We start from the raw sequence: 20,036 nt of genomic DNA, 5'->3' as shown, positions 1-20,036 counted from the left end.
AACAGCCCTTCCCAATTCCCCTCTTTCCTCTATACAAGAGTGTTCCTGTTTTCTGGACTTGCCTATAGTTCACCATAGCTTGCTTGTCCCAAGCTGCAATTGCTCTCCCACTCCTGAATAAACCCACTTTGCTGGCAAAATAACTGGCTGTTTTATTTTCAAGGTTGACAAGGTCACAGAAACTCAGAGTTGGGAAAGACCCCAGAACTTGTCCTGTAGTCCAACTCCCCCACCATGGCAAGAATTGCCTATAGATGGCCATCCAGCCTCTGAACACTCCCGGGGCTGGAGAGGTCACCAGGCTACAGACAGTTTATTATACTACAGGATGGCTCTCTCTACCCACCTGCCACCGTTTATGAGAGGACAATTTGCAGGATTTGCCCTCTGTCAACCTTGTACCCACCCCACTGTAAACTGAAGTCCCAAGGTCAAGGTGCCTCTCCAAATCCTGCACAATCTGACCCAACCCCACTTACCTGCTTGGAACCTTAGGCAAATTATGTTACCTGAAGTCTCAGGTTCTTCATCTGTAAATAGGGTAATTATTCTAACCTCAGAGGTTGTTGTGGAGATTAAATAAAATAATGTGTGTAAACACTGTCTGGCCTATGGCCAGTACTCAGTAAATAAGAGCTAGTGTGACTGGGGGGTAATAGGAGATGCTGTTGTCCTGACTGGAATAAGGCAATCTAGCCAGATAAGGCACCATGGTTGAGATAAACCTGAAACGTCTGGCTTCGGCTCAGGTCATGATCTCACGGTTCTGTGAGTTCGAGCCCCATGTCAGGGTCAGTGCTGACAGCTCAGAGCCTGGAGTTTCCTTCAGTTTCTGTGTCTCCCCCTCTCTATGCCCGCCCAGGCTCATGCTCTGGTCTCTCTCCGTCTCTCTGTCTCTCAATAATAAATTAAAAAAAAAAAAAAAAGGTAAACCTGGAGCAGTGGTTTTACGGAAGAAATGAGGGAGTTCAGAGAAGAATAAGACAGCACTTGGGAAAGAGCATTGGATAGGAAAATGGAGTTTTCAACTGAACTGGAAAGCATAAATTAAAATGCTAGCACGCAGTGGGTGAGGGGGAGGGTAAGCAGGACCACCTAGTTAAATGCACAGTCTGATTCAGAAGGGAAATGGGAGTCAATCTAGGACGCAAAGTAGAATCACGGGTCACAGCAGCAGGACTCAAGAAAGAGAATCCCCCTGCCATGCAAAGGGGAGACTGGAAGCGAAACACAGCCCAGGAGACACGCACTGGTTCAGTTGTGGGGGACTAATCTTAGCCATTTGGGCTCTCTTGGATCTACTATTTATTTTTTTTAGCAGCTTTTGTTGTGCTTGGTCCTATTCTGGGCTACCAGCTGGCATATGTAGCCGCCATCAAGACTGCCGGTCTATAGAACCCCAACACTGCCTATTCTAATCAACTGTTTCAAAGCTGTAATGGGCCCAAACCCTAATAACCAACCTTCATTCATCATTCTTTCACTCACATATTCATGTATTCATGAATACATGAATATCCATCAAACAGTCACACCAACCACTGATCTGTCTAGGCTCTGGAATATGCCTTAGAAATTAAATAAAAGTAGCCATGGCCTTCACAAGGTTTACAGACCTCTGGGATAAACAGATTCACAAATAACTCTTACACTGGACAGATTCTAAGTACCACAAGAGAGGAACGAACAAAAATCTATGCCTGGCGTTGAACACTGGGAGCATAGCAGGCTGTATTTGGCCAGCAAATGTTTTGTTTGGCTCACATGGGGGTTTTATTTCAGTTTTTTTGGGTTACTTGCCAACACTTATATATTAGGGCATTTCACATAAAAATCCGTAGCTTCTGGCAAAAACAGGAAGATCCGAGCACTCTAGGCCAGATTCCTGCAAGGGAGTAACTGGCAGGAGCCGAGCAGCAGCTGCCCCTTTGCGGCAGAGCACGAGATCTCTAGCTTGCCACACTCCTCGCCATTCCCTCTTACTCTCTGACCTCAGAGCCACGTGCTCAGCTGCTAGTTTTCAGCAGCTTTAGAAAAGCGTTAGGAAAAAAAGTAAAAAGAATTTCTTAAGCTCAATTTTCTATTAAAAGTAGAAGTGAGGGGTGCCTGGGTGGCATAGTCGGTTAAGCGTCTGACTTCAGCTCAGGTCATGATCTCACAGTTCGTGGGTTCGAGCCCCATGAGGCTCTGTGTTAACAGCTAGCTCAGAGCCTGGAGCCTGCTTCAGACTCTGTCTCCCTCTCTCTCCGACCCTCCCCTGCTCACGCTCGCTCTCTCTCTCTCTCTCAAAAATAAATAAAAACATTAAAAAAAAAAAGTAGATGTGAAAGATCCACCGCTAAGGCTGTATGTTTCAAGAGAAATGGGCTGTAGAAAACAACACTCCTGGAAAGACGGACACTTCTGTGCGTTCAAGACCCACGCAGATGTCTCCCCTTGTAAGGCCTGCCCGACTCCGCAGGTATGTGAGTTTGCAGCCTCTGTAATGCGAGGAAGAATTCATGTAGGAGCGAACAAACAGCACCGGCTCTGGAGTGAGGAGAAAAGCCGGCCCCACCACTTGTTCACTGTGTGACCTTGGCAAACTAATTACCCTCTCTGTGCTTCAGTTTCCTTTTATGTGAAGCGGAGGTAATGACAGCACCTGCGTCAGAGGGCTGCTGTGAAGTGACAGTGAGATACAAAGGACATGATTCTCGGCCAGCGCCCGGCACACAGGAACCATTAGCTACATGTAGGAGAGAGAGGACCCATCTCTGAAGGGAGCCCTATAGAACGCTTAGAATTTCAGCGTTGAGGACACGAGAAAAGGATTTCTCCACCCAGGACGGACTATGCAAGGACAGAGAGGGGGTGGCAGAAGTCCTGTTCCAGGGGCCCAGACCAACGCCGCACAACGCAGCTGAAAAGATCATCCGGGAAGGTTTTTAAGGTCAGGCAGAGAGAGCTCTGCAGTACGGCAGTACTTCCCCAAGTGTTTCATCCTATGATGGAAATCGAGGCTCAACATGGACTAGAACATTCACATCCACTCCTCAGGCGAGAAAGCCATTCTCCCGTGATCCTCTCAGGCCTTCTGATGAAGCACAGGGGAAAGCGTTGGTGCGACCGTTCGTCTCCAGCACCTCTGACGGCACCGGACACCCCCCAGGTCTCCAGGCTGTACACCCGAGGCTTACAGGCTTCCTAGCGACAGCATCCAGCGACAACTTAGCCCTCACTGCTTTGCTTCTCTCTGCGTTACGTTGCACAGGTATCTCATAGCAAGTGGTACTGATTTTCAAATACGGAGCAAGCGTCTCCTTGTAAAATCGTATGTGAGTGAATAAAAGTGAGACCGTTTCAGGAAAACCGCCAAGGAAACAAGAGAATCGGTAATACGTGGAAGTGGCAAAATAAAAACTGTGGCGTTTGAGAAACACTGTCGTGGGTGAATGATGAACCCGGGATGGAGGTGGACAGGGCCAGACTGCGATTCTGCGGAAAACCGCCTCGACGGGCCACTACCTCACGCGTGGTACCGCCCCCTTGCTCGCGCGCCAGGCCTCAGTTTCTCCATCCGCAAAGGGCTGGGAGGGCGACCCGGCAGTCGCTCAGACCCAGGGTTCAGGGCCCTCAGCCCAGGCCGCAGGCCCGTTGCCCTTGGGAACCACGGGAGCTCCCGCAACGGTTCCCGCGTCCCCGCCAGGGCTCGGCCTCCCGCTCCTCCCGGACCGCCCGGCACCTCACCAAAGCTCGGCTTTATCCCTCCACGTCAACACGGCCCTCATCGCGGTTTCCCTCACGCCTCAGGCCCCTCCTCCCATCTCAGGGATGGGCTCTAGTCCCCTAACGGCTTTCGTTACTGCGCTGCCCCTGGCAACACACATGCGCAGTGAGCCTCGAGCGCGCGGCTGAGTTCCAAGTGCGCAGGTCTAAAAGGAAAGAAGCAAAAGCAAGGAAGGAACGGAGCCCAGAAGGAGTCTGCGCAGCGCGACTGGTCCCAACGCGCAGAGGGCGGTACGTCTTCTTCTACGAAGGATTTGATTGGCTGAGCCGTGGAAATGGCGGCTGTGGCTGAGAGGGAGAAGAGAAAGCCGCGGTGGGGTCTGACAGACGTTCACGGTCTCGGGCTTTGGTTTCCTCCTTGCGCTCCGAGCTGAAGAAGTTTTCACATCTTATTCTGCTGCGCTCCCTGGCTGTCGCACCCTCTCGGCCCGTTGCTGCCGCCGGAGACCACTTGAAGGGCACGGCTAGGATGGAGAGTCCGAGCCTGGGGGACTGCCGAGCTGTCCCCTCGGTCACCTCCAGTGAGCGCTTAGCCCCAGACTGGCCCTGTGACCTCCGGCAAGTCATTGTCCCCTTTCGGGACTCATTTTCGCCACCTATAAAATGGGAGTGGGGTGGAGTGAGTAGGATCGACAGAGATCGAGACCCACAGGGTTAGTTTACTCGGCGCAGTGGCTGTAGCTCAGATACCCTTTCAGTGGCTCAGCCCTGGAGTACTCCTTACTTCGTTACCCGAAATGACGAGGGAGCTGGAAGGAGCAGGGAGGTTTTGTGCAAGGCGAGCAGGGGGAGATCTGCTGGGTTGCAGGGTCCTAGGGAGACCTTGTAGGAGATGTCATGTTAAGCAGCCAACGGTGTCTCCAAAATGGGTTCTATAGGAAGTTACAGAGGAAGCCACAGTCTTGTTTCGAGTACGGTGCTTGTATATGTGAGATACGGGGTTAGGATGATTTATCTACTTTTTTCTTCAAAATTTAATCCCCAGAACTGCCTTTAAAGAAGGATTACCTCCTTTTCACAGGTGAAGAAAGGAGACTTGGAGAGCTTAAGCAACACTTGGTCTTGGACACATAGCTAATAAATGGCAGAGCTGTGATTTGAACCCATTCCGTTGACTTTAAAGTTTGTGCTGTTTTCACCAGGCTTCAATTTCCTTATTCCTAAAGTGTGAACTATGTAATTTCTTAAGACTCACCCAACCCCCTAAAATTATTAACTCCAAAGTACTTCAGAAGAGCTGGGTTCTAATTCTAGTTACTAGCTCTTGCTTAGTTTCCCTATTTGTAGAAAAGAATCTGGGTCAGATATCTCTATAGATTGTACAGACGTTTCCAATCCTTTTTAACCCATGTTGGAGGACAGGGAGAGAATCACATAGCATCATATACATAGATAATCACAGTCCATCCTGATTTTAATCTCTCTGATAGTCTAAATAGTCCATATGGTTCCTGCTCTGTCAAGGACTGAAGTTGAATAAGCAGAGGAGAATAAATTTTAAGTAAGCTAATCACTTGTACTGTGTTTTTTTTCAGTGAGGAAGATGTTTCTCTGGGATCCGAAAGAGTGAAAGAAGATGAAAAGCAAATGGTGATAAAAAGCAGCAGTGAGTGTAATCCCCTGCTGCAAGAATCCATTGCTTCTGATCATGTTGGCAGTGCTACAGCGACAGAATGCCATAAGTCTGTCCCATGCGGCTGGGAAAGAGTTGTGAAGCAAAGGTTGTCAGGGAAAACAGCAGGAAGATATGATGTATATTTTATCAGGTGAGTAGACAAGGTGGTACAGATAGCACAGCCAAATCATTTTATCTAGACAGGTAGCAGGAAAGCATAACACGAATCTTGGCTTTTTTCTATTTTTATCATATAACCATTATGGATTCTATTTGAGTGTCACAGGTTAGTTATATCAAGTGATCTGGGAACAATCATACTACATACTTCTACTTCATACTTCTTCAAAGGGATGCCCTTAAATTTGTAAATTTGTAAATATTTATAAAATTATTTTATACTATCATAGAGAAGACTATTTAAAAGTACCACCTTATCACTTTTTAAATTTTAAATGACAAATACCCATGGCAGAGAAAGAGAGAGTATGTGCAAGTGGGGGAGGGGTAGAGGGAAAGAGAATCTTAAACCTGCTCTCCACATCCAGCATGAGGCTTGATCATGACCTGAGCCAAAGTTAAGAGTTGAACACTTAACCAACTGAGCCACCCAGGCATCCCACGCTTTTAAATTTTTAGATGACAAATACTCACGGCGACGTTTGGAAATTATTAATTAAAAATCTGAAATGTGGTCCAATTCTTTTTAAAAGTCACTTTTATTTACTACAAATAAGTTTTCTTTAATATCATTTTCTAGCCCACAAGGACTGAAGTTTAGATCCAAAAGTTCACTTGCTAAATATCTTCACAAAAATGGAGAGACTTCTCTCACACCAGAAGATTTTGATTTTACTGTACCTCCTAAAAGGGGCATCACGTCCAGACATAAAGATTACAACATAGCACCTTTGACATCCCAAATGCATAATGAAGGGAACAGTTCAAACCGGAACCTCAGGACACGAAGCCGGTGGAAAAAAGGTGTCTTTCCCCTGCCAAGTGGTACTTCAGAATTGCAAAACAGCACAGGACCATCTCACTTTAAAGAAGATGAGGGTGTTAATGATGTTGACCCCAGAAAGGTTAGCAAATCCAAAGGAAAGGTGATGATTTTAAAAGGAATTCAAATTAAGAAAACTAAAATAGGGTGCCAGAAGGGTCTTCCCAAGTCTGCTCAAAGTAACAAGAAAAGAGAATCTGAATATAATAAGGCAGGTGCTGAAAGTGAACCTGTTGAGCAAGGAAGTCAGCTTGATAGAACTTTCTCCATTTCGGATGCCGGAGCAAGCAACAAGACCCTCAGTGTGACCAATGAAGAAAAGAGACTTATGAAAGAAACATCACTGAGTTCGGGATCAAACTTGTGTTTTGAACAAATACCTTCTGGCATCATAAACAAACTACATTCAACCGAAGAAGCAGAACAGAGCAACAAGTGTGAGGAAACCTTTTTAGAATCTGAGGAAATAAGAACAAAAGTAGAAGCCGGGGAGAGGAAGGAACATTTGCATACTGACGGCTCTGAAATGGATGACAACTGCTCACAGATGGAGAAAGACTCTAGTTCTGTGAAAATATGTCAAGGTATTGAGAGCACTAAAGCTACTAGTAAACATGTGATGAGTTTATAGTCCCAGAGGATATGCCTGTACCCAGTTAGGATGTGGGAGTAGAATGAAGAAATAGGGCCAAATATCAGATATGTCCTACCATTTGATCCTAGTACCTCCGTTAACCACTCTTCAAACCTATGGCTTAGAGGGAATCAGCTGGCTACTGCCTTGATACCCCCTGCAAAGGAGAAGTGTGCCATGAGCAGCTGCTACCATCTCTCCCTGGTGTGACAGCTGGGACTCTCCTCAACATTTCTTTCCCTGCTTCCCATCTTCTTCCTAGCTAGTAATATTATACAACTTTCAGGAAAATAAAAAGTCTCCACTTGTGAAAAGCCTTGGGGAAGAATCTTGTTATGCATAAACTGGTTGCGAATAGTCATTGTCTACTCTTTTGCACCCCTTCTGTCACTTACTACTGATGTGTGACTTCCAATTTCAGTTTGTACATATCATAGTCATTTTTATCTTCTATTATAATGTAATGCTTCTCTAAAATGCTTTAGAGCTCTAAATAATTCAGAACTGTAATCACATGGTTCATCTATTATTTGTAATATGCTCTTAATACAGAGTTCAGAGCTTAGTAGTTTTGCCTTTATAATACCTCAGTGAATAAGAAATAAGAAGACCTTTTGAGTAGCCCTGTATTATATATTCATTCCACCATTATGGTATAATGAATAACTCCTTTAAAGAAGAAGAAGAGTTTTACTTAAAGTCCTATGGGGAGACAGCCTGGACACATTGGTGGAACAAATTAGATTCGATTCCTGTTCTCAGCCCTACTCATGATTTTATGTCGTTGCTGTGCCTAGAATTCCTTTACCTTTAATAGAAGATGAACCACGTATACCTAGGGACTGCTTAGGAATTCAGGCCTGTCCTTTAAAGACTAAGCTTCTTAGAGACTTAGGGTTTATGTAGCTTTATTGCTAGTATAATGGGCAAATAAAATATGAAAAACATCCTTTTGTGACCCAAGTGGAAGTATTCCTATTCATAAAGAAGTCTAGTTCTCAACAAGAGGTGAAGTAGCCTTAGTTTAAGAGGTGTCCAGTGGAATAGTATAGACTTTCCCATTGGCTTAGTTGGAAATTGCCAAGTATACTAAGCTTCAGTCTCCTAGTAATAAAAGAGGCTAGTTAATAATGATTTATAGGAACCCACAGAAGAACTGTAACTAATAAGAGCAGTTTCCTTTGTTCTTTTTTTACTTTCTACTAGGCTTTGCCTGTTCAAAATAGAATAGCAAAAGACAGCTATTTTTTTTTTTAATGTTTTTATCTATTTCTAGGAGAGAGGGAGAGAGAGAGAGACAGCGCGAGCAGGGGAGGGTCAGAGAGAGAGGGAGTGACAGACTCTGAAACAGGCTCCAGGCTCCGAGCTGGCAGTCAGCACAGAGCCCGACACGGGGCTCGAACCCACGAACCATGAGATCATGACCTAAGTGAGAGTCAGACGCCTAACCGACTAAGCCACCCAGGCGCCCCAAAAGACAGCTATTTATCTGGAGAGCTGGATACCTGTCCCAATCTACAGTCAATCCCACTTTCATTTTGGGATGGCTGTTTAAGTTTTTTTTTTTTTAACTTTTTTATTAAGTAATCTCTATGTCCAGGGCTCCTGGGTGGCTCAGTCAGTTAAGTGTCCAACTTCGGCCCAGGTTATGATCTCATGGTTCATCGCTTCGAGCCCCATGTGGGCTGGGCTCTGTGCTGTCAGCCTCCTAGAGCCTGGAGCCTGCTCTTGATTCTATGTCTCCCACTCTGCCCCTCCCCTGCTTGCTCTCTCTCTCTCTCTCTCTCTCTTTCAAAAATAAATATTTTTTAAAAAGGAATCTCTATGGCAAACATGAGGCTCAAAAACTCATGACCCTGAGATCAAGAGTCTCATGCTCCTCCGACTGAGCCACCCAGACACCCCCAGGATGGTTGTTTCATTTCTAAGCCTTAGTTTGTTTATCTATAAAATGGAGGTAATAATCCTCACCATTCTTGTGTTTCACATCAAGAGTATTACAAAGTAAAAGGAGAAGTGAAAAAGATGGCTTCATGCTATACAAATATAAGGTATTATTAACTGACATTCAAATTTAGAGGGTAATTTTATGGAGAGTATTCAATGTGATAATTTTAGAAACTTGGGAAGCCCAATAATGCTGGTCAAATGATGTTTCTTAAATTAACTGAGCTTCCCCATAGACAGTGCTCGGTATTCCAAGGTCCAAATCAGGTTTTTCGTTCTGTTTTGTCTAGGTCCTTTATTTTTTAAGTGTAGAGTGTTCACTGCAGAAATTTTAGAAAATATAGCAAATTAAAGGAGAAAAGAACAATTAGCAACAAGCATTATACTGGTCTGGCTTATTACATTCTAATTTTTTTTTTCTTTTTTTATTAAATTGGGATCATATGTGGAATATTGCTTTTTTACTTAAAAGTTAAGAACATGGGGGAAGATATTCATGATATAGTCTCAAAATATTTTAATGACCACATTGTACAAATATGACCTAATTTAAAATATTCCATATTCTAATTTGTCAGTACTATGAACTCTGAGCATAAATCTTAGAGTACTAGTGTAACAGAGTGGTGAAAGGTATGGACTCAGGAGCCAGACTGCCTGGATTTGAATTTCAGCTCTGTCACTAGCTGTGTGACCCTGGGCAGGTTACTTAGTTTCTCGGTACCTCAGTTCCCATATCTGTAAGTTAAAAGTAAATAGTACCTAGCTTATAGGTCTGTAATATTAAATTGGTTAATTTTTGTAAAGTGCTTAGAACAGTACCTGGCACGTACTAAATGCTTTATAATAGTAGTGCGTTATTGTTATTTGTACCCCTGAGTATTTCTTTAGCCTAAGCCATAGCTTCTATAAACAGTGTTCACCATTCCTTTTCAGAAGATACCATGCCGCGGACACAAGTAGAAAAAAGGAAAACAAGCCTATATTTTTCCAGCAAATATAACAAAGAAGGTATCCCTTTCCCAATTAGAAAATCCAATTTTAAATCTGTTTCAGATGTTGCTCTCTGATGCAGTGTGTTTGTTTAGCCCTTAGCCCCCCACGACGCAAAGCCTTTAAGAAGTGGACACCTCCTCGGTCACCTTTTAACCTCGTCCAAGAAACACTTTTCCACGACCCATGGAAGCTCCTCATTGCTACTATATTTCTCAATCGGACCTCAGGTTTGTGGATTATTTTAATCTTAGAAACAGTGCGATGAGGAGAAAGAACACTGGATTGATTAGGAGGCCTGGGTTCAAGTTTTAACTTTGAGCCTGTATGACCTCAGGCAAGGACTTCCCCTGTCAGCCCTGCAACTCTTCACCTATGAGGAGGTTAGACTAGATGACAGCCAAAGCCTTTTTAGCACTAAGGAACAGATTGTCAGTTATTTTCTACTTCCAAACTAGTTTTGGTCATAGTGAAAATTAGTTACTTAGCACTCGTCCAACCTGTCATGTGTGAAAGCATTTCTTTTTCATTGAATGCTTTCTCTAATGTCATTTACACTTGCGTTCTGTATGCTTTTATACTAGTTATCTGATGACTGGATTATTTGAAAACTAATATCATGCAAGGCTGGGGATCTGTCTGATTTAGACTATGAGCCAAATAGTCAATAGTGTTGGTTTTTGACTCTGAAGGTGGTTACCAGTTCAAGTAATGGCTTCTCAGGGATTTGAAAAGAAAAAGAAAAAACAAAAAAACCTCTAAATGAAATTTCTAGAGAGGAAGTACCTGAACTTAAAAACAACCCATTGGGAGTCTTGTGATCACAGTTACTTTTATTTCCCAGGTAAAATGGCAATCCCTGTGCTCTGGGAGTTTCTAGAGAAGTACCCTTCAGCTGAGGTAGCAAGAACCGCAGACTGGAGAGATGTGTCAGAACTTCTTAAACCTCTTGGTCTCTATGATCTTCGAGCAAAAACCATTATCAAGTTCTCAGGTACTTTGCCATATGCCCAAAGGAAAGAACGTAAACTGTGCCTATTTAAGAGAGCCCAACCTTAAACTTTAATGTTCTCAGATGCTGTATTAATAGAGGTCATTCAGCTCAAGGGCTAAAAGCATATAAAAACAGTCCCTGTTGCCCCAAACCACAGTCTCCCACTGACCCAAGCAATAAATCTTTGCCCAACACTGGGGCAGGCCGTCTGGGCAAGATGAAAAAGTCAGTGAAGCAGAAGGTGCCATTGACCTCAAGGACTTTACCATTGTCTCGTTAGCACAGCACAAAGTAACAATGGCTTGTAAGTGGCAGGTGAGGGGTTCAGACAGGGGCATTGTGGGAATTCAGAAGAAAGAGCCACTAGAACTGGGGTTGTTAGGAGAGCCTCTTTGCTGTCCCTTCCTGCCATTCTCCCCATCCAGCTCTGCATCACCACATATTTGAGGAAAGTATCTTTCTAGAAGCTGACTGATAAGTGGGGCTTGATCTTTTCAGATGAATATCTGACAAAGCAGTGGAGGTACCCGATCGAGCTCCATGGGATTGGCAAATATGGCAACGACTCTTACCGAATTTTTTGCGTCAATGAGTGGAAGCAGGTGAGGCCCACCCCCAGCCATAACATCTCCAGCACATTTTGTGTCTGAGGCGAAATAAAGCCACCCAATAGCCAAAACTATTTCCTGGGCACATGTGCTATCACCATCACAAGCAGTTGTGTCCCAGGCTTGAGGGGCAGTGGTGGCACGGGGCTCTTGGCAGGAGGGAGAGGCTCCGTAGACACTCCCACCTCCGTAAAGACTCCTTGGTGTGGCCCCTGACTGACCTGCAGCAGTTTATCACTTCTGGCCCCGTGAGGTCATTCCCATTCACGTATGGTCTCTAAGCCTGACGTGGTTCTCCTCCTGTCACAGTCACATTAGCCTTCAAAATTGACACCACTGAAGGAAAGCCGCAGGCTTGGACTTGGCGTGTATGCTTATGGGGGTTTCTCCTAGTGGTCCCAGACCGCTTCTGCGGTAACTGGGCCCTACTTGAGCTACCCATTCAAATGAGGATGCCCCGTCCCCAGGTATGCAGCGGGTGTCCTGGCGGCTGGTGGGTACAGCCAGGTGGTGTGGCACACCGCCCTCTTAGTCTGTGACTCACCCTAAAGCATTCAGCCAGAAGGTCTGGCCAAGCCCATCCCTGCTCCACCATTTACTGTGATAACTCTCAGGGCCTATAACCTCCTCCTGGAAAATGGCATGTTGATACTTGACTCATGTTATCACCACCCCACGTGCTAGGTCATGGTAAAGATCAGTACTGAATTGGAAAGTCCTTTGTGAAGGCTTGCCTTAATGTCAGCGTTTTAAGCATTCATGAATCCAATTAGGTTAAAGGTTATAATTTGCAGGAATGTTATAATAAGGTATTGTTCCCTACTGTACCTTTGAAAGACCCATTTTAAAAATGTATTTCTAACTTCTGACTCCTAATGTGTTGTATTTCTTCCAGGTGCACCCTGAAGACCATAAGTTAAATAAATATCATGACTGGCTTTGGGAAAATCATGAAAAATTAAGTCTGTCCTAAAATTCTTTGAAGTTTTCAAACTCAGTTTTTATACCTTACTTTGCACTTGATTGTTAAGAGCTCCATTAAGCACAGGCATATAGATTTTAATTAGTCCAACTAGAAACATGACGTAAGTTTTCTTAATGTGTGTAACACTGGTAGATCTTTGCCACTGAACGTACTAGAACATGTTTGAGATTTTTTTAAAAAAAGTTATTTGACAAGAAATCTAAAAATGTAAATGACTTTTCCAATAATAAAATGCGATTTTAAGTGGAAAAAAAACTTTTGTCAATTCTCAGTAATACAAAGCAGATTTTTATCAATCTTGCTTAAGGAAAGATTAGATTTTCTGTTCTCTTTCCATAAAAATGGAATTACACAGTTGTTATGTAAGAAGCAGTCCAAGAGTTTACAGACAAATATGTGAGAAAAGATATTACAGGGGGTAATAGGCAGCTAATAATAGGCAGTTAATCATATTTTTACTAAAAAATAGATAACAGTGTTACTTTTGTCATCATGGGTTCTTGATAACTGCTGGCTTTTAGGAATTAGAGATTTGACCCCAGCATCCAACTGATAACCTGTGACTGTGTGCCTGCGGCTTCATTTCAGAGTATCAGCTTCTGGCTCATGCACCTGGACCCCACTGTGAAAGCTTTTACGCTTTGTGTCTACGATTTGTGCCATTCTTAATACAGGCATCATAATGTTGTAGCTCATATACTGAAACATTTCCCTTAGGAAGAACTCACCAAGCAACAACAAAGAAAACCCCAAGTGATTAAGTCTCGATTACCAATTGCCATTTTAAGGTATAATTTGAAAACAAAATTAATTGAATAAATGAAAAATAAATTGTTAGGGAAACTGCCTTTGTTGTAGGGTGGAGTATGCCGCAGGGCTAGTGGTTTGTTTCCACTGTAGTGAGCTAGTTTTCGTTTTGAGAGAGAGGAATTTTGACAAGATAATGGGAAAACTGGCCACATCCCTGCCACCCCCAAAACATCAACTTTATGATGTCCCATTACATCTTTATTTAACAAACCTCAAAGTAGCATTCACTAAGTGCAAAGCTGTGTGCTGCAGAGGGACACAAAGATGAAGAGGTTCTATAGAGGGCTGCCTGGCTGGCTCAGTAGAGCATGCGATTCTTGATCGTGGGGTTGTGAGTTTGAGCCCCATTTTGAGTGTAGAGATTACTTAAAATCTGGGGGCACCTGGGTGGCTCAGTCGGTTAAGTGTCTGACTTCAGCTCAGGTCATGATTTCCTGGTTTGTGGGTTCGGGCCCCATGTCAGGCCTTGTGCTGACAGCTCAGAGCCTGGAACCTGCTTCGGATTCTGTGTCTCCCTCTCTCTCCCCTTCTCTGTCCCCACCCTGCTCACACTGTCTGTCTCTCTCAAAATAAGGAAATAAACTTTAAAAAAAAATAAAAGTGCTACATTAATGTGATTAATAGGGATGGTCTGAATGACTGCCTCATGTTGAGAGGGTCACAAAGATAATGCAATTTGGTGAAGGTGGTACCTTATGCAGAAAAAGCACTCAAGTGTTTGTTTTTTTTAACTTCTTTTACGGAGACAATCCACATAAGATTCATCACTTATGTTTAAAGTATACAATTAAATGGTTTTTAGTATGCTGACAACGTTTTGCAACTGTCCTCACTAAATCTATGACATTTCCAACGCATTCAGAAGCCCCGTGCCTGTTAGCAGTCAAACCCAAAGCCACACACCTCACCTCCAGCCCCTGGCAACTATCAGTCTGCCTTCTGTGCCTATAGATTCGCCTGTTCTGGGCATTTCTTGTAAATAAAACGATATGTGACCTTTTGTGACTGGCTTCTTTCATGGAACATAATGTTTTGAAAGTTCATCTGTGTTGTAGCATGCATCAGTGCCTCTTTTGTGACTAATATTCCATTGTGTGGATAGAGCATGTTTTGTTTATCCATTTATCAGCTGATGGACATTGCAAGTGTTTATCATTAACACCGCTTTCACCAGGTTCTCTGTTTCCAAACCGTGGCATCCTGACATAAGGGAACGATGCACAACCAAAACCTGTATTTGGCCAGGACTTTCTAGGGTTTCTGCAATCCCTCTGGAGGGAGCAGGGCCTGTTCTTGGATGAAAATGAAAAATTTTGGAGACAAGCTGAAGATTCTACCGCTTTCAGGAAAACCAGTGATTTATTCCTCCGGATTTGGGGGCCACTGGGCCATACTAAGGAATCCTGTCTTTGACCAAGCCAGGAATTCTGCACCCCTGCGATTGCCTCCGAGGACCCACAAAAGGGGCAGGACGGCCTGGCGGGTGGGAGTGGGAGGGTGCTCCCTGGTACCCGCCCCCTCCCACAGACGGCAGGAGCGTGGCAAATCTCAGCCAATCAGCGCAGGGCGTCTGTAGTCCTGGCAACAGTCGCTTCTATGCTCCGGCGAGTTGAGTCTTTGCTGCGAAGTTTGGAATTCCTGTTTTTTGGTACCCTGACACGCCAGCGAAAGCAAACACAGACCCACACGCTCTCCAACACCCGCCCCCGACGCTGCGACCATGGACGATTCCTGTGAAATGTCTGAGGCTCTGTACCTGTCGCTGCTCGGTAAATTCCCGGGAAGCAGCGCCGCCTCCGGGAAGCCCCCAGGCCCGTGCTGATGCGTGCAAGTGGGGTGAGGGCAAGGACAGGAGGCCAATATCTCATTGTGCCGTCCTCTCTCTGGGGGAGGGGTTGCCGGGGAGTCCGGGGGCTGGTCCTGCACATTTCTCAGATTTCCATTCCCAGGCTGGAGGAGTGGGCCAAGTTGCCTGGGTCTGAAATCAGAGGTCCAACCCGTGTGCCTGGGAAAGGCATCCAGGGCCCTCTGTCTTGCCCACTGCGCTCCACTTCTCCTCCGGATATTAATGTATTGGGTACTGGAGAAGAAGCGTGTTTGGTGATAGCTGGCTGCGGGAAAACCCTGCGACTTCAGAGATGAAGGACAAGCAGATAAACGGATAATACAGAAAAAGAAGGGGTGGGCCAGGTCTGGGGGGTGACACCCAAGAGTAAGAGGTCTGCTAAGTGTAAAGAATGGGTGAGAACAATTCTAAGGTTCTGAAAGAGCTCTTTACACTTGGGCTTAAAATTAAGGATACAAGGAGTTCTATGCTAAGAGGGGGAGGAAAGGCATTCCAGGCCAATGGAAGCCCATGCAGAGAGGCTCAGAGATACAGTATCTTCGGGGAACTGCTGGTAGTTTGAGTGTTGCCAGAGATGAGAGGTCAGAAGGGACAAGATCATAAAGATCTTGTGAGATAGGAGATGGAGAAGCCACTGGAAATGACACTATTGGATTGGGAGCAACAGCAAATGCAGAGTGAATTGGCAGACTTGAAGGCTGAGGCCAGAATCATGAGCTCTGGGGCTGTCTGAAACGTCCAGACCAAAGATACTGAGAGGTGACGGAGAGTGGCCAGGCTAGAGGGGACTAGGGGGATTTGAGGACTGACTGAACAGGGAACACGAAAAGAGAAACCAAAGATGATACTCGGGTTGGTAACTAGGGTGACCTAGAGATGGAGGTGCCCTTCACAGAGATCGGGAGCCTACCAGGAGGAACAGATTTGGTGGGAACAGGACACGGAGACCAGTGCAGTCTCAGTTGGTTGAGCCTGAGATCCCTGTAAGCCATCCAAGTGGAGATATTTTAGGAGCAACTGTATGTAGAAAATGAGAGCTAATTTCAAGTCATAAATTTATTGGTATGGGTGTCCTCAGCACCTAGAAGGCCACAGAACCATGAGAGTAGAGGAGAGTGTTTGGAAGAAGGAGGAGGAGAAGAGGAAGGAAGGAGGAGGAGAAAGCCCAGGTATGAACCTTCTGAAAGGCACCAATTTTAAGGGATGGCCCAGAAAAGAGGAGCCAAGTAGCAAGTGGCCAGAGAGGTAGGATGGGACTTAGGGCGAGATTTGAATCAGAGCCAAGATAAACAGTATTTCAAGAGAGTTGAATTGTCTCCAGATACCTGAAGAGCTGTCCCAGGAAAGAGGGAAGGAATGTGTTATCTGGAACATCGGTGGGGAGGACTAGGACCAAGGGGTAGAAATTCCAGGGAAATAAAATCTGGGTCAATATAAGGAAGTCTTTTCTAGGAATCAGAATCAGGCACCACAGTGTGAGTAGAGAACTCCCTGTCACCAGAGGTGTATACGAACAGAGGCAAAATCTGCCAGAGGCATTGCAGAAAGAGATCCCTGACCTGGGAAGGCACTGGGGCTAGTTGGCCTCTGAAAGCTGTCCTCACAATCCCTTAGGAACATTTTCACACAGTCTCTGCCCACAACTGTGTGGTGACATCTTTTAACATAAGAGCCCACCTCACTTTTCTATAAATGGACATAGAACCCCAAAGATCACTAGAATGGAAGCTCCCTGGTGCAGGGGGCATGTGACCTTGGATAGGGTAGTCAGGGTGACTTTGAAGGAAGTGACACTTGGGCTGAGAACCATACAGTGAAAAGGACTCAGCCCGCAGAATTCTTGGAGGAATCCCATGCCCTTCAGAGGGCACGGCAAATGCCCAAACCAAGTCAGGATGGAACTAGGAGGTATGGACAAAGAGAAAGCAGGCTCATGCAGTTGGAGGGAAGTGAGCAAGAGAGAGGGGGTGCAGAGAGATGAAGGAGGAGCAGGGAGCAGGGCCCCAGTGAGGGCGGCAGTGGGGGCCATCGTAGGAGGGGCTCATTTATTCTAAGGGCACCAAGAAGCCATTTCAATGAAACCATTGAAGGGCTTGAGGGCGGGGGGTTGGAGAGGGATGACCCTTCTGGCTAAGGGAAGATCATGGATTTGGGGTCTCAGGTGGGTACAAGTGACAGCGGCAAGACCAGGTAGGAGCATATTTGAGTGTATTCCCAGGGTCAACAGTGTAAAGTTTAAACCCCTTAACCTGGCATTCAAGATGACTCCAGCTTTACTTCCCATTAACTCCTCCTTCACACACAATATACTTCCACCCTGTGGAACTACTTAGTAAACCCCAAATCCTCAAACCCCACCCCTGACCTTTCCCACACTGGCCCCTCCACCCCTTGAAATCTGACCCATTCTTGAAGGCATGTGTCTTCCTTCCTTCATGATGACCTCCCGAGTCCCTCCATCAGCATCTTTCCCCCGACTGAGAGCATCTTGTTACCCCTCTGATCACCCACCTTGTTCCATGCCAGCGCTCTGTGGTCCGATGTCCAGCCTCGTTTGGATCTGCGTGCACCCGGCTATGCCAAGTACCGGGTGATTCTCAGTAAATGCTGGTTGGATGAATGGCTACATTCTCAGTTGTACCCAGCATCTTGTCCTCAAAGAAACGATAAATGGGTGGCGGAGAAGTGCTCACTTCCGTCCACCTTGATGTATACGTATTGTTTTCTGACCACGAAAGAAAAACATGGCCATTGTAAGGAGGCTTAACAAATGTGCTGAATGTTCACTTTGTGCCAGGCTGGGCACCAGGGATACGTGGGAATAAGATATAGTCCTTGCCATTGGAAAGTTCACAGGCTGTTGAGAAAGAAAGACCCAGAGAGCATCCTCATTCAGAAAAGCACGGTAAATGCTATGATGGGGGTGAGCATGGGGCTGTGGGAACCCAGAGGGGATGTGAGGGCTTTAAGGGGTGCTGGTGCCTGACCTAAGTCTCCTAAGCATTCCGGAAAGAGGAAACAGCACGGGGGCAGGGCCAGGGGACCGAGGACCCACAGTCAGCTCAGCTTGGATACAAATACAGGGTGAGGCCAGAAAGAACAAGAGAAGGAGCCCTTCAGGCTGGCAGAGGTGGGTGTGCCAGGTGGGGTGAGGTTAAGGAGACTGAATTTTACTCTGGAGGTGATGAAAGTGTTTTAAAGCAGGCGGGAGGGCTTAGAAGGAAAACGATGGTGATAATATTTTTAATAATAATATTATATCCCTTATGAATTTTAAAACAGTCACATATCTGTTACTCATTTGATCTTCATAACAGCTTCGGGAGGTACTGAGAACAATTAGGGGACAGGCTTTGGTCTTATCAATTAATGGCTAAGGGCCGAGCTCTGGGGCCAGCAAACCAGAGTTCAGGTCCCAGGTCTGCTAATAAACAACCGTGCAACTTCGGGCCTCTCTGGGCCTGAGTGCCCTTCTCTGTAATATGGTATAATCATAGAGCTGACCTCTGTGATGTCAAATGGTCTGTCCCCTTGACATCCACTCTTTCACCAAATAGCTACTGAGCTCCCAGCATATGCTGGCACGTGGAGGTGCTGGGTCTCCAGCAGGGGACAGGAGACAGGAAGTCCGGGTCTGTAGTCTATTGAAAAAATAAACACCAACCAAGTAATGACACCAGAGATTTCAAACACAACTGTCTGCCTACAGCAGGCACTTAATAAATGAACTGAGCTGTGTATAAGACACTAGAGAATGGGGGCACCTGGGTGGCTCAGATGGTTGAGTGTCTGACTTAGCTCAGGTCATAGTTTCATGGTTCATGAGTTCAAGCCCTGCGTCGGGCTCTGTGCTTCAGATTCTGTGTCTCCCTCTCTCTCTGACCCTCCCCTGCTCACTCCCTCTCTCTTTCTCTCACTCTCTCGAAATAATTAAAAAAAAAAAAAAGACCATAGAGAATAGTCTGAGACTACAGCAAGCTGGAGAGGGCACGCTCCAGCCTAAAGTAACTCAAAGTGGAAAATTTTGACCAATGCGTGAAACGAAACAGGACCCAAGCCTCATTCAGCACAAGGGTCACCCTTTGCAGCCCCCAACTTAAAAACTTGTGATAAGTGATCCAAAGGAAAAGTATGTTATATTATGCAGCGATAACACGAGGCTATAACAAAGCTTGGGAGCTAGACAGGCAACATTTGGTCTGAGGATGAGGAGCGAGGAGGGGATGGATGGGGGAGGAGCACTTCGGGCAGATGGAACAATACCTGCAAAACCTTAGGGCAGGATGGGGCTTGGACCACTCAGGGACCATTCAAGGTCAAGGCGTCTGGGACACAGTAAAGAAAGATAGGCAAGTGATGAGGTGGGAAAGGTTGGCAGAGGGGGGTCATGGGACTTTAACTCAAGGGCCGTGGAAAGTCATAGAAGGGTTTCAAACTAGGCAAAGAGCAAGTATATTTAAAAAAAAAAACACAGTGCACTTGCTATGAACAAAGCAACTTGAAACTGGACTGATTCTAACCATCTCCACCACTCAGTAAAGGTCGCTGCCATCTTTATGCCCATTGTACACATGAGAGATTGAGATGGGCCCTAAGTGACTTGTCCAAGCACATGCAGCTGTTAAGCAGCAGAGCCAGGGCACAGCCAGAGCATTCTAGCTTCAAAGCCTCTGCTTGGATGATGAGACCAGATGAGAATGGCATTTTTTTTTAAAGATCATTCTGGGGGCACCTGGGTGGCTCAGTAGGTTAAGTGTCGGGCTCTTGATTTCAGCTCAGTTCTGCATCAAGCCCTGTGCTGACAGTGCGGAGCCTGCTTGAGATTCTCTCTCT

The 20,036-nt window shown here is 45.6% G+C and overlaps 3 protein-coding genes across 6 annotated transcripts in view; 2 read left to right on the top strand and 1 right to left on the bottom strand.

The window, feature by feature from the left end:
* IFT122 (intraflagellar transport 122) overlaps positions 1–3,863 on the bottom strand; it is a 74,233-nt gene extending 70,370 nt beyond the window's left edge. Inside the window, exon 1 of one of the 2 annotated variants that reach the window (XM_077751612.1) lies at positions 3,730–3,863. In XM_077751612.1, coding sequence (XP_077607738.1) covers positions 3,730–3,770 — 41 coding nt within the window. In that variant the 5' untranslated portion in view covers positions 3,771–3,863. The remainder of the gene's footprint in view (positions 1–3,729) is intronic. The other variant, XM_077751614.1, reaches the window with a different exon arrangement.
* A 156-nt stretch (positions 3,864–4,019) lies between these two features.
* On the top strand, positions 4,020–14,357 carry MBD4 (methyl-CpG binding domain 4, DNA glycosylase). Of its 3 annotated transcripts, XM_077751615.1 has the most exons (8): positions 4,020–4,326; positions 5,304–5,534; positions 6,144–6,970; positions 9,904–9,978; positions 10,056–10,190; positions 10,805–10,954; positions 11,453–11,556; positions 12,458–14,357. In XM_077751615.1, the coding sequence occupies exons 1-8, from the start codon at positions 4,238–4,240 to the stop codon at positions 12,533–12,535; spliced, it is 1,689 nt and encodes a 562-aa protein (XP_077607741.1). In that variant the 5' UTR covers positions 4,020–4,237; the 3' UTR covers positions 12,536–14,357. The 3 variants fall into 3 exon arrangements, with proteins under 3 accessions (XP_077607741.1, XP_077607742.1, XP_077607743.1); XM_077751616.1 differs by lacking the exon at positions 9,904–9,978; XM_077751617.1 differs by lacking the exons at positions 4,020–4,326; positions 6,144–6,970 and having other exon boundaries at positions 5,415–5,534.
* Positions 14,358–14,971: 614 nt separating this feature from the next.
* EFCAB12 (EF-hand calcium binding domain 12) overlaps positions 14,972–20,036 on the top strand; it is a 23,349-nt gene continuing 18,284 nt past the window's right edge. The window contains exon 1 of the mRNA XM_077751604.1: positions 14,972–15,126. Coding sequence (XP_077607730.1) covers positions 15,078–15,126 — 49 coding nt within the window. The 5' untranslated portion in view covers positions 14,972–15,077. The remainder of the gene's footprint in view (positions 15,127–20,036) is intronic.

The sequence above is a fragment of the Crocuta crocuta genome, unplaced genomic scaffold (genome assembly GCF_008692635.1).
Source record: "Crocuta crocuta isolate KB4526 unplaced genomic scaffold, BGI_CrCroc_1.0 scaffold69-1, whole genome shotgun sequence".
NCBI classification, from domain to species: Eukaryota; Metazoa; Chordata; class Mammalia; order Carnivora; family Hyaenidae; genus Crocuta; species Crocuta crocuta.
This window is presented reverse-complemented; position numbering and strand designations above follow the sequence as displayed.